General features: G+C 35.1%; 1 protein-coding gene across 1 annotated transcript in view; it reads right to left on the bottom strand.

Annotated features, from left to right (window-relative positions):
• Nucleotides 1-247: 247 nt before the first annotated feature.
• The window catches only part of LOC126416415 (WD40 repeat-containing protein SMU1), a 104730-nt gene continuing 88193 nt past the window's right edge, over nucleotides 248-16784 (bottom strand). Inside the window, exons 9-11 of the mRNA XM_050084133.1 lie at nucleotides 15418-15601; nucleotides 12228-12380; nucleotides 248-1411 (exon numbers count right to left, since the gene is read on the bottom strand). Coding sequence (XP_049940090.1) covers nucleotides 1313-1411; nucleotides 12228-12380; nucleotides 15418-15601 — 436 coding nt within the window. The 3' untranslated portion in view covers nucleotides 248-1312. The remainder of the gene's footprint in view (nucleotides 1412-12227; nucleotides 12381-15417; nucleotides 15602-16784) is intronic.

Genomic DNA, 16784 nt, shown 5'->3' on the forward strand with positions numbered 1-16784 from the left:
ACCAAAGCTGCCATAATCATTCTGTGAATAAACATATTCTGAAAATAGGCATCAGATAGCAGTGTACAAGTGAAGTGTAATCTGTAGCCATTTCTTATACAGATAAGGAAACATTTCAAGTGTCAAACAATGTCTCCATATGAAAAACTATTTAAGCAATTATACTTCAACTACAATGGAACTTAAATTTTGTTTTCAAAATAAGATAAAAAAATTTGAAGTGAATGCAAAAGTAATTTACACCAAATATCTTAAAACATTTTTATTATATACATATCACACATCATCTTCAAATTACTGGCATGTTCTTAAAAATACCCACATCGACAAATGATAATGTTTGTTTTTACTCCACCACTGGACACCATCGTCAAAATACAAGACGTCAAACAAAGAATCCAGTAACAGTAGCAGATCTCCAGAAACATTAAAATCTGTCAATTATGTAAGCCAACAGTACGTCAATCTGATGTTCAGATAGACACTAGTGTCACAATCATAATCACAAACACATTCACAAGAGGCACTTGTTGTATTGCCCTAGTATAACATGTTCATCATACAAACATAAATCAACACGAAAACAGAATGTAAGAGTGGAATTTATTGCTGCTAAACATTATTTCAAATTTTCTGAACAAATATGCCTCATGTTCCACAGTAACCTCTTGCGATTACGAAAAATAGAGAACATCTTTTCAAGAAGCCAAAAATGTAACAAAACCGAGGCAATTTCAATGCAAACTGCAGAAAACATTTGTGTATAAATAATTTTTATGGATAATTGCTACTAAGCAATTTGAGAAGAAAGGAAAACCACATGTACAAAAATCCTGATACATACACAATTTGTCCACAGATCGAATAAATCACAGAAACAAAATATTAACATATATTGACATAGACAACCACTTCAGGACTGATGAGTGTCTCACCAACATCAGTTTATTTCAAACAAACACAAATTCATATTCATTAATAAAATATTTCTGGAATAATTAAATTATAACTTGAAACATTCGGCAATTGTGACGACCTTCAAGGAAATCACAGTATGTATGATAACTGAGTCTTAGTTGCTGTGATCAGGCACTGCTGGAATGATCCAAAGAAGCAAACTTTCCTCAACAGACATGCAGAAAAAAAAGTTATTAAGACACCAAGACACCTCATTTTAGATGCCACAAACAATGTGCTGTATAACTAACTTCTCACTTTTATCAAAGTGTCCACGACACTTCCAGGTCTATTTATTACACTGCATGCTTCCGTATCATTTTTAGAGGCACCTTCTAAACTGATATATGAGGCCTTAAGGCTTCCACAGCCTCAGAAGTCCATCTTCACTGTATGTGCACAGTAGGTTTTGATGGGGATGATGGGCAATTCCAATGACATCCTTCTCATGTACCTGGACAAAATAATTACAGAAAAATTATTTTCATTTCTCCGACAAAATATGACAGAAAAACAGCATGAACACTAAGTAAAATAAAATACATGGCTGCAGTTGAAATACTAAGATGTAATTTCACAGACAAACTACAAATGTATTTACCAGAAAAACCACAACAAAAATCGTTTTTTGAACCAATAAGAGAGCATGTATATATCTACTAGAAAGTCATAGGTTTCTTGTATGACTTAGGATTCCTCCTATTCATCACATTAATAAACACACACAAGTGTTATGCTGCCAGAGAAGGTCTGATAAGGCAACAGGAACATTAAGGAAACTCTATTTACTTATCAATTCTTCTACCTCACACTTATTCCAGTGAATACACAAAGGCTGGATCGTTAATTCACATACTCTTTGAGTATAATTTTGTGAAATTTTTTAATTTATATCCTTGGCTCCAGCTTTACTACCTAGGTCAGTTGGTCCCAATATTTATGAGTCAACTAAGACCATGCGCACATCTATCTGTGTCATATTAAAAGTTTGAAACCAATATTTGAGTCATGTGGCAGAAGGTAAAAAGTTGAGTTCCCATCATTACGCATTATGCGAACTGGAGCCTATATTTACAGTTTTTCTCATTTATCGCTGAAATCAAGAACGGATTTTTACAACTGATCAACTTCTTGTATTAGTGTTACATATTTAGTGGAACACTTAATCTAATTTTTTTGAAATTCTCGATCTTAATGCACTGGTTATAATTTCTTTATTTTGCTGAGTGAAAGGGTTAAAAACAGTATGAAGCATTGTAGTTCTTTGGTAATTTCCATTCTCATGTTTGTTGCACTGAGAATCAGTCCGTTCACCACTTTCACAGGAGAATAAGACAAAATACTGGTCTGGCAGGAAGAATTTAGTTTTCTCAACAATAAGTGTGAAATATTTTATTGTGTTTTTTTTAAAAAAAATTGCACTGTTCATATCCAACTAACTAACTAGATAATGTCCAGCTTTTACAACAAATAAATGTTTATGTTTTATGGCTTTTGCTTCATCCAGTACAGATACTGAAACAATATCAAATATGAAACGAAATGCTATCACATCAAAACAACAATCACATCCACACCTGAAGGCACAGTCGTCAATGTAGTACAACACTTAGACCTGCAAGCACATTTATTACCAACACCAAAGTACAGCCAAAACAAAACTAACCTCCTTGATGAAGAGTGCTCCTATCAATAGAAACACTGAATATTCCAGATCGTTGGTATTTATGCAAACATCACATATTTAAGAATGTATATTTCAAAAACCTTCCAGAAATGATAAATTCTAAACTACAAACACTTGTCAGTGGTGGATTTGAACTCGTGACCCACAGCGCACCAGCCAGAATGCTTACCACTATGCCACACTACATGCACCACAGCTCACAGCAGCATATTAAAAAACATTGATTTAGAGACACCTTTGTAGTGAGTTAGATATTAATATTCTATCTTATCAAAATCTAAATCATTCATTGTGTTTCAGATCTGACAACCAACATATTTTTACAAGATAGATATACAATGACTCTTATTAATAAACTCATATTATTTAGACACAAATAGATAATCTCAAACAGAAGACTCTCCCATCTGCTTGGTAAAGAAATCACTCCTTTGCTTCACCCAGTAAGTCACTGACTTAATCTGGGAAAATATGTTCACAATACTTTTTATGTGTTTGTAAGACACCATTACCTGTAGAATGAAATAGTACTTCATTTCACAAATCCTTCACCACATTTAAATGCTGCAAGAGATTTCACTTTTGTAACAAAGAAATCTTTACTGAAAATACTTCAAGTATGTTAAACTGAAGAGTATTCCAGATATTGCTTGCAAATGGATTCCACCAATAGTTGTTTCAACATAATGTTGTAATGATCTGACTACATCAGCCATACACTCTCCCCCCCCCCCCCCCCTCCCCCTACCTAGGTCAATGCCATAAGATGTTTGCTGAGTGATGGAATTAGGGCTGCAAATTGGGGGTAACCATTGTATTAACAGTTTTGGAAAACTGTTTTATGCTGAGTAACGAGCCACAACAAAGTATCTCAACCTGCCAGGAGATAGAGGATTTGGTTGAAGGAGGCACGAGTGGTGACAGCAATACAACAACAACAACAACAACTTGGGCAACACAGAACTTGCAGATGCTGTCAAGGAGTGTAATGAATACTCTGTAATAATTTTGTCAATGCCAGTCACGCTAGTTATCACCTTATATTTGTATCAGATACACATAATACTTTTAGGTGCACCATGCAAGAATAATTGACTGAATCAATCTTAACCAACTTTGATTCTGTAAGGAACTGCTGTGCACAGCGACCATACACTACAAGGAAGGAGAGGCACATAGCAATCAAGTCATCATCCCACTAGTTTATTACTCTTGCATATCTAGATTTCAGTTATTAATTGCCATTTTCAGTGCATTTGAATTCCAGTCCAACAAACTCGTGGCAGTGCATGTCACTTCTTACTGGTGAATAGACGTAAGGTATCTTCTGCCTACAAGTAAGATTGCTTGGTGACATGTACTACCATGAGTTTGTTGGATTGCAAGTGAAATGCAACGAAGATTGCTATTTATAAACAAAACCTAGATATGCGAGAGTAATAAAAACAAGTGGATTGCAACTGATTGCTGAGTGCCTCTCTTCCTGAATTCAATCTTGATCAAATCTCTTAATGAAAGTATGGTAAGCTATTACAAGGCACACTGAGTGCAGTTTGTGGTTTCAGAATACACTGGAAAGCTTAGTATTCAGCAATCTACTGTTTTTCTTTTACCAGTCAAGAGAACTGAGAGAATAAATGGTGATTTAATTTTGAATTTGTTACATCACAGTTCAAAATACTTTTCATTTAAGCATGAAATGTGTTATAGTGAGAGATAAATTACTCTTTAAATGTGCTGTTTATTCCTTGAAATAAATATTCACGTGGAACACCAGAATTTTTTCTATTGTAGGAATTGTGTTACCTTATGCAATCAGATGCAAATTTAGGCACCCAAGAAGATAATCAGTTGTGCATAATCAGAAATTTTTATGTTATGCTCTTTTTCAATGGGCAGCTCACCCAAGCCAAAACTGTAAGATTTATATTGCTACAGAACTTTAGTCCTAGGGATGAGAGGCTGGGAAAGTTATTAGTTAAAACAAACTTTTCAGGCCATTAAATAAGAGAACTGTGACACTGTCACATGCAGTCTATATCAGCTTCCAACTGCATCAAGAGGCTTAAAATACATAAGCTTTTGACCAAGTACTCCTGGGTCATTGTCAAGTGGGGAGTGACCTTCAGTTGCTGCTGCCATCCTTGTAAACCAGTGCTATCACCTGTGACATCACTGATACCCCTTGCAGGACCAAATAAGGTAACATTTTAGTCATGTGCATCAAACTTCCAATGGCCAAGTCTCATCTTGTGCTTAACTGCAACCTGCTGTCTTTATTAAGGGTGGTTTCAGAAATTTTTATCTTGCTCGCTTTTTTTATGACACTATCCCAGAAATCATCTGTCTTTTTAATAACAAATGCTACATCAAGTGCAATTTGGTGTCTGTTTTTGGTGTCCTTTTCCACACCAAGTTGTGCTCCTACTAGTATCTTAGGATATCACAACACAGGCACAAACATCTCTCATGCTGTATATTGTGCTGTTCAATAATGCACATAGTCTGCCCAACATACAACTGTCCACAACCACATGGTATTCTGTATATTCCACGCATTCTGAGTCCTACATCATCTTTCACAGGTCTAAAGAGTTGTCGAATTCATCTGGAGGCATAGAGACTGAATCAATTCTGTGCCTCTTTAGGACCCACATAATCATTCCTGTTACTGAATCACAGAATGGCAAAAACATAAGCACCTTCATGTCATCCTGAGAAGGTTTCTGATTACGGGTCTTCAGCAAAATGGATTCTGAAATTTATTGGTTGCTGTAGCCATCTTTAAAAAAAGTTCTGCAAGTTGCTTGGTCCTTTCGGTAGGTTTTCAGCATCTCAAACGCCTTCTCCTCAATGTACCAAGACTCTCCGAATAAGTAAATCTCAGGTATTTTTGGGAGCATTTTATAATACCTAGAGACAGTAAGCCATTAGACTGGTGGTACTGCTCTTTTCTAATATCGCCCCCCTCTCTCTATCTATCTACTTATCCACCTATCTTTGTTCAACGTACATTGTAAGTAATGCTTTAAGTTCATTTCATGTCTCATTTTCGTTTTCATGACTACTACATTGTACAGTCCAATTTAACATCTGCTTCATGCTTTTTCTGATAATAATGGATGCTCACCACCAACCTTTCACTAAAACGTTACTGTTTCTGTGCTATGAAAGCCTATTTTCAATGTGGTGTCCTCGCGGGACCTAAGAAATCTTGCTTTGTAACGAATTTCGCTTTCTGAAAATATTCATTCACTCATTTATTCTTAGACAATGAGTCTAGTATACATGCATTTATTCTAGAGTTTCCAAATCAGGAAAACAGATGCTAATACAAAGCAGTACAAATGACAAGTACAGGCTACGAGGACTGGATGCACAGTAAATGAAATAAATGTAAGAGTAAACCTGGTGAGATGTGGTTCTGGCATACTACATAAAAAAAAGATTCCATTTTGTCTGAAACAGTAAATATACAAACAGTATGCATTACCAGTTCTGAATTATGGTAGTGGGACTTTGAATATTAATGTGAAAAGCAGCAAGCATTTGAGAGATGTAAGTTGGCAGGGAAAAAAAAAAAAAAAAAAAAAAAAAAAAAAAAAAAAAAAAAAAAAAAAAAAAAAAAAAATGGGGGATCAAGGAACACAATGGAGTGAAAGATGTAATTATGACCAATGAAAATAAAGTGCCGGTATGTGGTACGTGTGAGAATGGATGGCAGATAAATGAAATAAGGTCTTTGCTGAATTGCAGAAAGATGTGAAAAGACAGAGATTTACCTAATCTGCAGCACAGGGGCCGACAGATAACAGAAATATATGTAGAAGTAGCTAGGCCATGTATAGATTAAGACTCCAGCCTGTGGAAAGGTGTGGTGGGAGCCTTTACCCAGCAGTGGATGGCCAATGAGCTAATAAATATTAGAGCCATATGAATTAGTGTTTATGGATGTTACTTTTAAGGAAGAAGCAACTGAAATCACTTAATAAAAGCAAATCTTTCAGTCTAAAATACACAACAGTCGGGTTCCTTGCAGAGTATACATTTTTAGCAATCATAAACAATTACACAGCTGTCACCAGCATACAATAATGTAATCTGTTGACTAGTAAATGTATGTCACTGACATCCATCTGCCATAGGATTTTGTAACATGCACTGTAATCAAACACTGTGAAATAATTTGGAGCAAATGATCTACTGACAGAGACAGCATGGTTTCAAAAAATCTCATTCTTGAAAAACATGCATGGCTCTTCATTCACACAAAGTAATGAGTTCTATTGACAGAAGATATCAAATTAATTCCATGTATCTGGAGTTCCATGTTCTGGACACTGTTTTCATGCCTATGGAGTACTATTGCAGTTGTCCAACTGGATTCAAGATTTTCTGTCAAAAAAGTCACAGATCATACCAAATGACATAAGCTGAAATGTAACTGATATCTGGAATTCCCCAAGGAAGTGCTATAGGCCCTCTGCTGCTCCAAAATCCAAGCAGCTCTCTCAGATTGTTTATAGATGATGCTGTTGTTTATCATTAAGTAAACATATGATAAGATCAAAACAAATTGCAAAATTATCTAAATAAGACATCTATATGGTGCAAAAAATGGCAATTAAATCTAAACAATAAAACATGTGAGGTTCTCCATATGACTGCTAAAAAATTGTGTTAAATTTTGGTTGAATAATAAATAACACAAATTTAAGCATTGTAAATCCAACTAAACACCTAGTAATTAAAATAACAAATTTTTAGAAGATGCAGGAAAAATCTACTGAAGTGGCAGCATATACTACACTTGTCCAACCCCTTCTGGCACATTACTGTGTGGTATGGAATTCTTACCAGAGATAGCATTGATGTAAGACTTCAAAAAAGTTCAAAAAGCAGACAGCTCATTTGTGTTATTGTAAAGTAGGGGAGAGTGTATCACAGATATGATAAGTGAGTTGGGATAGCAGTCACTAAAGCAAAGGGGTTTTACATTGTGGTGAAATCTTTACACGAAATTTCAATCACAAACTTTCTTCTTTGAATGCCAAAATATTTTGTCAACTCCCACCTACCTAGGAAGAAATGACCATCATCAAAAATAAGATAAATGAGAGCTCACAAAGAAAGATTTGGGAATTCATTTTCCTCGTGTGCTATTCGAGACTGGAATGGTAGAGATATAGTCTAAGAGTGGTTTTACAAACACTCAAGTGTTAATGACAGAGTAATCATGTTATGCAAATGTACAATAAATCACAATTACATCCCTTCTGTTTTTACCTCTTCGAAAATAATACCACTGCCACCTTGCCACTGTCCGCTCCTCTGGGGGAGCTTCTGCTGGAGATGAATTTTATGAAGGTCGACCCCAATCAGTTGCGCCAAGAAAACATTGATGCTATGTGCAACACGACTGAAGAGAGTCAGCACACAACTTACCATTATAGAGAGCGGCATCCTTACGCATAGTGAAGACTGCAGTACATTCGTTTCTGTGTCAACAATTAGCTGTGCTAAACATGTGTTCCCAATGGATTCTGCACAATTTAATCAAAATTCAAAAACATGCTTGTGCCAAAAGATATAACAAAATGCTAAAAAAAATTAACACTGTGATAGGAAATGAAACTTTAACAGATTTGTATGATCTTGCATTACAAAACAAACCAAAACCAACGCAAATGGTTTGCAGGCAGAGCACTTCCAAGAGAATGATCTCTCATTCCTGTGGTTACACTGGCCATGTCAAAACCATTACTTTAGTGGATCAAAAAACAGTTAATACATGTATTTGATTGCTATAGGTCTTTGAGAAAATCAAGAAAAACAAACAAAATTAATATATTAAAATTTGGTAATTTACTTTTATTCTGTCCATCTCAGTTGCATTAACATAAAATTCAGCCCAGAAATGAACAGCTGTGAACCTATCATCCCATGGCAGCACGTCTCAAATAAGCAAATAAATGAAAAGCTCAATACTGTGTATGTTCTATAGAATCCTGTAGGACACACACACTATTGTGTTTTTCATTTATTGTTCATTCCCTTATGAGAAATTTTTTTTTTAATGTAGACACTGATTTTCACATCAAGAAGCTGCCAAATCTTTTCAAAAGGTTGTCTTTAAGGTACAAACATCAGACTGGAAAAAATGATATCTGAACTGTGTAAATTTTAAAGATGAGTATTTCGAGGAACAATAAGATAATTTCTACCAAAATACATTCTTTTTTAATTGATTCTGTAAAAATGTAAAAGGCAGCCCTTATATCTTATTTCAACCAACTTTGTTCCTACTCTGCTTACATCTCCCTATAAATTTTTTATCACAGTCTTCTATTTTGCTCTTTCCTCAGTCAACATTCATTTCTATTATTTTCTGTGTCAGGTCTTATACTGGTATAAGATGTCCCTGAATATAAGACGATCCCCCATTTTTTAAGACGGTCCTTGAGAAAAATAGATTTTTAATGTGTTCTAACTAATCAAAACTGATTCACTGTCTTAAAGTATCTACCAAAAAGTTAACATTATGCCTATTATAAACTAATGCCATTGTCTACATTTTGATAATACTAGGAGAAATAAAATAAACAAAAAGAAATGCTTTACATTAATCTTTGGACCATTTTCTTTTCTATCTTTCTTGCTTAGTAACCCTGTAGTCCGTGACGTCACTATTTTTAATCATAATCATCATCATCATCCTAACAGCAAAGCTGTGAAATTTATACCTTCATCATCACAAATAATTGGCAGTTTCTTCTGAATATGTTGCTATTTCTGAGGTTGCTGCTATGGTGAGACCTGAGAACACAGTTTTTTTTTTTTTTTTTTTCCCAAATACGTATCAGATTTCGCTTCTTTACTGACATGAGAATGTTACAACAATTCCAAACAAATCGCCGCCCACTGCTCTCTCATTGGCTGTGTACAAACAGCTGAAATGCCCCCTTTCATTCCCGTCATGTCACGGCAAGCATCAACAACACTGCAGCAAGAAATGCTTCAGTATGCCACCGGCCCCATCTAGACTTTTACCATCTCCTGCAGAAATGAATACTATTGTTGAGTATTTGTCCAATTTTTAAGTCAGTTTGATTCTGACTACAAGTGGATTCAGGCAAACTGCAGTTTAAACATGGTCGATGTTCATAAAAAGCCAAAGTATGTAGTAAATATGCCCACGGTTGGCAACACGACGACATTTGCTGCTTGCTCACTGCTCAGCTCCCCGCAATCGTGCTTGCTCTCAGCCAAGCTCATGTGTCCGTTCCACTTCCAACCCTTTCTTATTGCTGAGCCTGAATAACTGTGAAAAACAGACTGCAATATCTTCTAGTGTGCAGGTCATATGTAACAACACCAACTAATGCATATGTAAAAGATCACAAGTATGATTCCGTCCCATTCTTGAGCTTTCCCTTGTCCCACAATCTAGTGACATTTGTTGGTACTATCTCCACAACAGGTCTAGTCACTGCAATTTATTCTTGCGAAAACAATTACAGTCAGTTTACTATGATCTACTTACTTTGTTAGACATTTCATTCTGGATTAATTTTCCTTCTTATTCGAGACTACATGTCACCATCATGTTTAATGCTGATTAAAAGCTGGTAACATTTTTACCTTGTGTTCTAATACATGAACAGCGACCGAATTTCTCATCTGCCATCCACTTTGTAAATCATTACAGCCTCTCATAACCAAATAAAATACAGGCCTGGGTTATGAATCAACTAACGGAGGACAACATTTATGTTTTTGAATGCTACCTTTACTTAAAAACCTGCATTAATGTTTGTATACAGTATCCATACATGTACGAGAATGTTTATCACAAACTTGTTTTGTAAGATGATAAAATTTAATGCTATTTCCTCCCGTGTTTCACAAAATTGTCAAATTTTAACCACTGCTATAAAACTGTTGTAGTGGTTAGTTCATTGTGAGTATCATTTGCCAAGCCCTTCCCTTCCGAATTCTTCAAAATACATCTGCACGATCTCAATAGCCAAAGCTTCATCTCTAAATGTAAGATGACCCTTATAAATGTAAGACTACTACATTACTAAACAATGTAAAAATGTTGACATCACTACCATTAGTTTAATCCGCGTTAAGACAATCCTAGATTTCTCAAATTATGACTTTGGAAAAAAACCTTATAATCGGTACTTTCACCCATCTGATTTTGATTCCCATTTCATTTTTTCTTTTTTGATCTCCGTGTCTCCAATAGCTTTCCTTCCAAAATCCTCTGTCGGTTGATCCTGGTTTTTGTTTGTAATTTTTGAGGCACTCTATTTAGCAGTGTTGTTCTTACTGCAGGATCCTAACCAAGTATCCACCTGGCCTTAAAACATTTGTCACACACACCCTTTCTTTCATCATATTTAAAGACCAAGAGAGCTCATATAAATGTTCTAGAGTTGTTCTCGATTTATATATCACGACTAGATCTTAATTAAGTTCAAGATATAAAACTGCGAATATTTTTGATGTTTTTTTGCTGTCCAATTAATATAAAAAATCTAAATGTCTGCTACATTTATGCTACAGTTTCCCAGTTGTGAATATTTCTCATTTTCCCTGTTATTTTATTGTATGCCTTTTTCTTTTTTTTTTTTTTTATTTGCTTCTTATCGCAAAATTGGTTGTGTTTGAGGTCACAATTCATTTCTACTGCCTTTCTAAACACTAAGTTTTCATGCAGTAAGTGCAAACCTTTATCATCACTATCTAATCAAAGTTTAAATCAAACATAGGAAACTCCAGGCTGGAATATCAACAACATTAGGAAATGGATAGAATTCTACTCACCGTGAAGATGACATATTGAGCTGCAGACAGGCGCAACAAAACACAGTTACATATTTCGCTTTCAGCCAAAGCCTTCATTAGAAAAGAAAACACACACACATCCATACAAGCAAGTAAATCACACACATGACCACCGTTTCCAGCAGCTCTGACCGGAATGCAACTGTCATGCTGAATGAAGCAAGCAATCTGGAGAGGGGCTGGGAAGAGTATCAGTTACTTCTCCGTCCCACTCCAAATTGCTGCTTTCATTCACCATGACAGTTGCACTCCGATCTGAGCTGCCAGAGATGGTGATCATGTGTGTGTAAGGTGTGATTGTTTGTGTTAGAGAGAGAGAGAGAGTGAGAGAGAGAGAGAGAGAGAGAGAGAGAGAGAGAGAAGGCCTTTGTCGAAAACTAAATGTGTAACAGTGTTTTCATTTTGCCTGTCTGTAACTCAACGAGTGACAATCTATCCTTTTCCAAATACTGTTAATCAAAATTTCATCCATGTGTTTCACATTTCAGTGGACAAAATAAGAACAAGGCAACCACTCAACTATAGCAGAGTATGGGTGTGGACCATAGCAAGACCTAACGGAAAATATTATTCACACTGGCTTTCAAGTCTCTGCTCTTTTTTTCTGGTAAATGTACACACATTCACATATGCAACCACACAGAAATCATATTTCGGTGCATAGTTTAAGACATAACACCATATTACTAAACAAATAAGTGATCCAAACAGGAGACGTAACACTCACATTTAGAGTTCTTTCCAGTTTACCAGAGGCTGTTGAGAAACAATAAAGCACAAGATCTTCACCAACACAATATATCCATTCACCACGTGGCGAGAGAGTAGCACACACAAAATCACCACCTTCACGCTTACCGCTGGAGAATGAACGTACAATCTGAAATAAAATTAACAACATGAACAGAGTATACCCATTAGGAAGGCTATACGTACAAAGTAACCAATAAGAATCACTTAATACAGGGTAAGAAAAAATAAAAAGTAGTAAAATACACATTGAAATCACAATACAGCAACTGCATGCATGGGTAAGGTGAGTAGATCTCAGCCTGGTGGTGAAAAACTGATTAGAATGATTCATTCTTTTGCACAATTATACGAAATTTCAAATGGAATCTGGTTTCTGCAATCATCCACAGTCTTCAGCTCATTTAACTGACAGTCTAGTTTTTGGAAAGTGCTTGTGAATGAGCTCCTACTTCCTCTTATGATCTGAAGGTGGTGAGAAATTGTCAAACTGGTAATTTCCATGTGGAATTTTATACAATTGTGCCTAACAAACTATTTTAAAAAGAATTTTATCAAACACAGCTGTCTACAACATGACAAAAATGTGATTTTTCCCCACAAACACAAAGACTGAGTCATTTAGGTAACAAATGCATCTTTTTTTTTTTATGTTGTCACCTGTTAGGTCAATCCACTTTTGAGCAGATTCCATTCTGAGTGTAGGTCACGAAGTTCTGCAACATACGCACTTCCAGCTATCATAACCCATCATTGGACTCAAAAATTTGTGTAAATCACAAATTCTTTTAGCCCATTTAGGGAGAAAAGGTAACAACTAATTGAATAGTTGAGGTGATGAGTCATCAATACTACATCGTGCCAGCAGTGCACTTTACTGGTGAGAGGGGTTGAGTCACTCCACTTCCCATTACCAAATTTCTTTGGTTGTGAGAGGTGGAAGTCACTGTTCGTATTTTCCCAACAACTGATACTGCAAATTTCTTAGTTTTGTTATAATTCTATCCTTCTACACAATAAGACAGATCCCTTCTGCATGTCAGAAAAAATTGACTATAATCTTTACAGCACTTAAAACACATTCCATTTTAGTGTAAGACCATCAGCCTCCAATCCACATGTTTGTTGTTTTGTTTCTGGCATGAAGCAACAGAAACACACCATTCACAATGACAAATCAATGCATCACGCCATTTAATACTTTTTAATGGTCCAAACATGCTTATAAATTGTTTTCACATTTGTTTTTGTTCAGCATTAAATAAATATGGCATTCTTATTTCAGCTATCTTCCTGATTGGTAATCATTCCATTTAAAATATACTGTGCTTTTCTTCTGACGTGTCTCTGATGTAAGCTATTCCATAAACGTTAATAGCCAATTTTCCAGTGCCATATTATGGACTTCCATTTTTTCATTTTTTTTTTTACCTGTTGTTGCAATTTTGGGATATCATTCATACAGATAACCTTCAAAATAATTACCACATTTATGTTTAAAAACAACTATCCATGTTCTAAGTGTTAAAAAATCAATGTGAAGAACATTTACAATATTCTTTAGCTGTGGATAATTTTCCACTGTCCTAAATATGAAAATTTATGAATGCACAGTACTACAGTATATTTAGACAAAACATAAAAAACTAATTTTAACAAGCACATAAAAACTATATATTTGGAGATCAAGTTGAAACTTCGCTTAAATTATTGTGCAACATTTACCAACAAAAATACAACGAATTTTCATTGATATCAATGCCACCTCTGCACCACGTCAAGTACCTTAAACCTCACCCTTTTATTCATAGCTGCTCATAATCTTAAATGTATTTGTTCTACATATTTTTCTTTCACCTGCTTTCTTCAGTTTTAACAGGTGAGTTAACAATGACAATTTACAACACGATTTAATGGCTTTCTCAATTTGTTCTGGAAATGGTCCCCTTAAGTACATGACTTATGTCCACAACATACAAGGAGCTGTGGGTCCAAGACCTACATGTAATATATTAATCCGGTCAATTTAAAAAAGGAAGGGAACTAAAGGTTCAATGTCACACTGTTGACAGACATTACAGACAATATGTGCTGAACTGAGAAAGGAAATTGGTCATATCCTTTTCAAACATACATTTTTGGGATTCTACTAAAGAGATTTAGGGAAACCGCATAAAATCTAATATATACAACTGAACAAGGATTTGAACCATTATGTGAGGTATTGGTGAGAGTGGAATAAATGCTGAACAGTGTTGTACTGAGGCATTCTATATGTTGATCTTTCAGAAAGAAAAATAACCATTCACATGCCACAGTTACACTAAAAATTATTTATTATCTTGAAACTGGTTCTTTATCACAAAATGAGTACAAGCACATAAACTTTTTCCTACTGCACTAAGCCTAACAATCCTCATTTCAACTTCTGACAACAATAGCATTTGCTACGACCATTAGTCATGAGAATAATGTGCCAACTACATGTGCTCCACACCTCAAAAAACTGAAGAGCAATTAAGGCACAGATACCTTACATATGAGGGTCCAGCGTTTTGTCAGCATAACACACTACTAAAATGTCACTGATAATTATGTTGAAGGAGCTAAGATATACTAAAAAGAAGTTGGTTACTCACCATACAGTTCTGCACATTTAATGAATCATAAAACATAACATTTGATACATTTACATAAAGTAAAAAAGTCATAATAATGTATGTAGAAATTAAAAGTTATCGGCTCACTGGCTACCTTTTCAAAGAAATAGCACCTTCCAGACATTACAATAACTGTAAAAAGAGCTTATGTTTGCCTTAATAGCAATCATAACACATACATCCTTAAAAGTGGTTGTTCACCAGTAAACTGCCTAGACTTCACAAAAATCAGTTCCTATTTAAAATATATACATTCTGAATAATTAGCAACAATGAAGTGTCATGCCTTTTCATAAACATACCATCAAGTGGGAATAAAAGGATTATAAGCTATTATGTCTAATTAATCTGGCTAAGTGTCCCAATAGCAATTTGTACATTCATCTGCAGTAGCCTAGGTCATTTATCAATACAGCCATTTCTGTGATTGTTACTATTAAGAGTCAGACTGTAGTTTCAGCAAACAAAAGAGCAACCTATGATAGAGGAAATCTCATAACTTCATACCTGTCCTTGCATGTTCATGATGACAACAGTATTTGATCGATTACATACAACAAAATGTTCAGGGTTTTTGGGTAAGAGGTGTATGCTGTTAACTGTTATGTCAGCTGCTCCCAGTGATTTAAAGGTTGCTGTGCACTCAGTTGATTTTGTGCTCCATACCTTCACTGTACCATCAGATGATGCGCTATAATATATAAACAAAACACCTGTCTAAGAAACACTGCAGCATTTTTTTAAAAAGTCTGTAACAAGCAATCATATTAATGCAGAAATATACACTTCATGAGTAATTCATACATTGTGAAAACAACACTGAGAATAATACATAGAATTTTCACAAAAACTGCTATTATTTTTCTGCAAAGGCAGTACCACTTAATATAGAGAAAATGAGTAAATAAAACACTACGTGATACAGGACATTTAAAGAATGGTTAAGGTGAATCAGTTAGTTCAAATTCTCTATTATATATGGCAATAACAGCTAGAAACATTTTAGATTGCTTTCAATTCTCAATTTCAAAAACTCTCACTCTGTACATTATTGAAAATGAAACTGCCTGAAAACTTACTCTGTGTATTTCCATTCATCAGTATCATAGAAGATAAAATTTTGTGGAAGTTCTTCACTTACACACTAAGTAACTGGAAACAAATGTTCTACAATAATGTTGGTAACAACTTCAACTGAACAGCAACATGCATAAATATACAAAGTCAGACAAATCAAAATGAAAATCAAGTGCCAATAACAGGTACATTCTACCAGGGGAGCAAGCTGACCGCTGACACCACTAAAGGAATGACGATGGCATAGGCTACTTGACCCACATGTGTACGAAGGGACCTACTTCCCAAAACAGGCATGAAAAGCTACTACAGTGGGACAAAGAAGCCATAAGAGTAGATAAATATATTAAAAATAACACTACAGAAGTTTAAAAGTTGTAAAACACTGTTAGTAACATGGTAAGCCAAATTTTACACAAATAGCCCAGTCCATTTTCTGTGTCTAAGTAACTGGTAATAAAGTACAAATTAAATAAAATTTGCATGCATAAGGGAACACACAAGAGAGAAAAACAAAGATTACACACACAGCGAAAAGTGTAATCAAGAATCCTGAATATAACAAATTGCAATTTATAACTGATGAAGGTGTTCCACAGAGTGACAATCAGAATAGGACAACTACAAGTCATATACGTAACAGTATGTATGAACAAAGCAATACTAACATGGGCAACAATAACTGGATGATGAACAGCCTCTATTGCCAGTGAAGAAAATGTTTCAGCACATAATCTCATCCACATCTTAATACACATACAGCTGATGACATACCTCAGAACTCCAATATAAGTCAC

This window comes from Schistocerca serialis, chromosome 8 (assembly GCF_023864345.2).
Source record: "Schistocerca serialis cubense isolate TAMUIC-IGC-003099 chromosome 8, iqSchSeri2.2, whole genome shotgun sequence".
In the NCBI taxonomy this organism is placed as follows: domain Eukaryota; kingdom Metazoa; phylum Arthropoda; class Insecta; order Orthoptera; family Acrididae; genus Schistocerca; species Schistocerca serialis.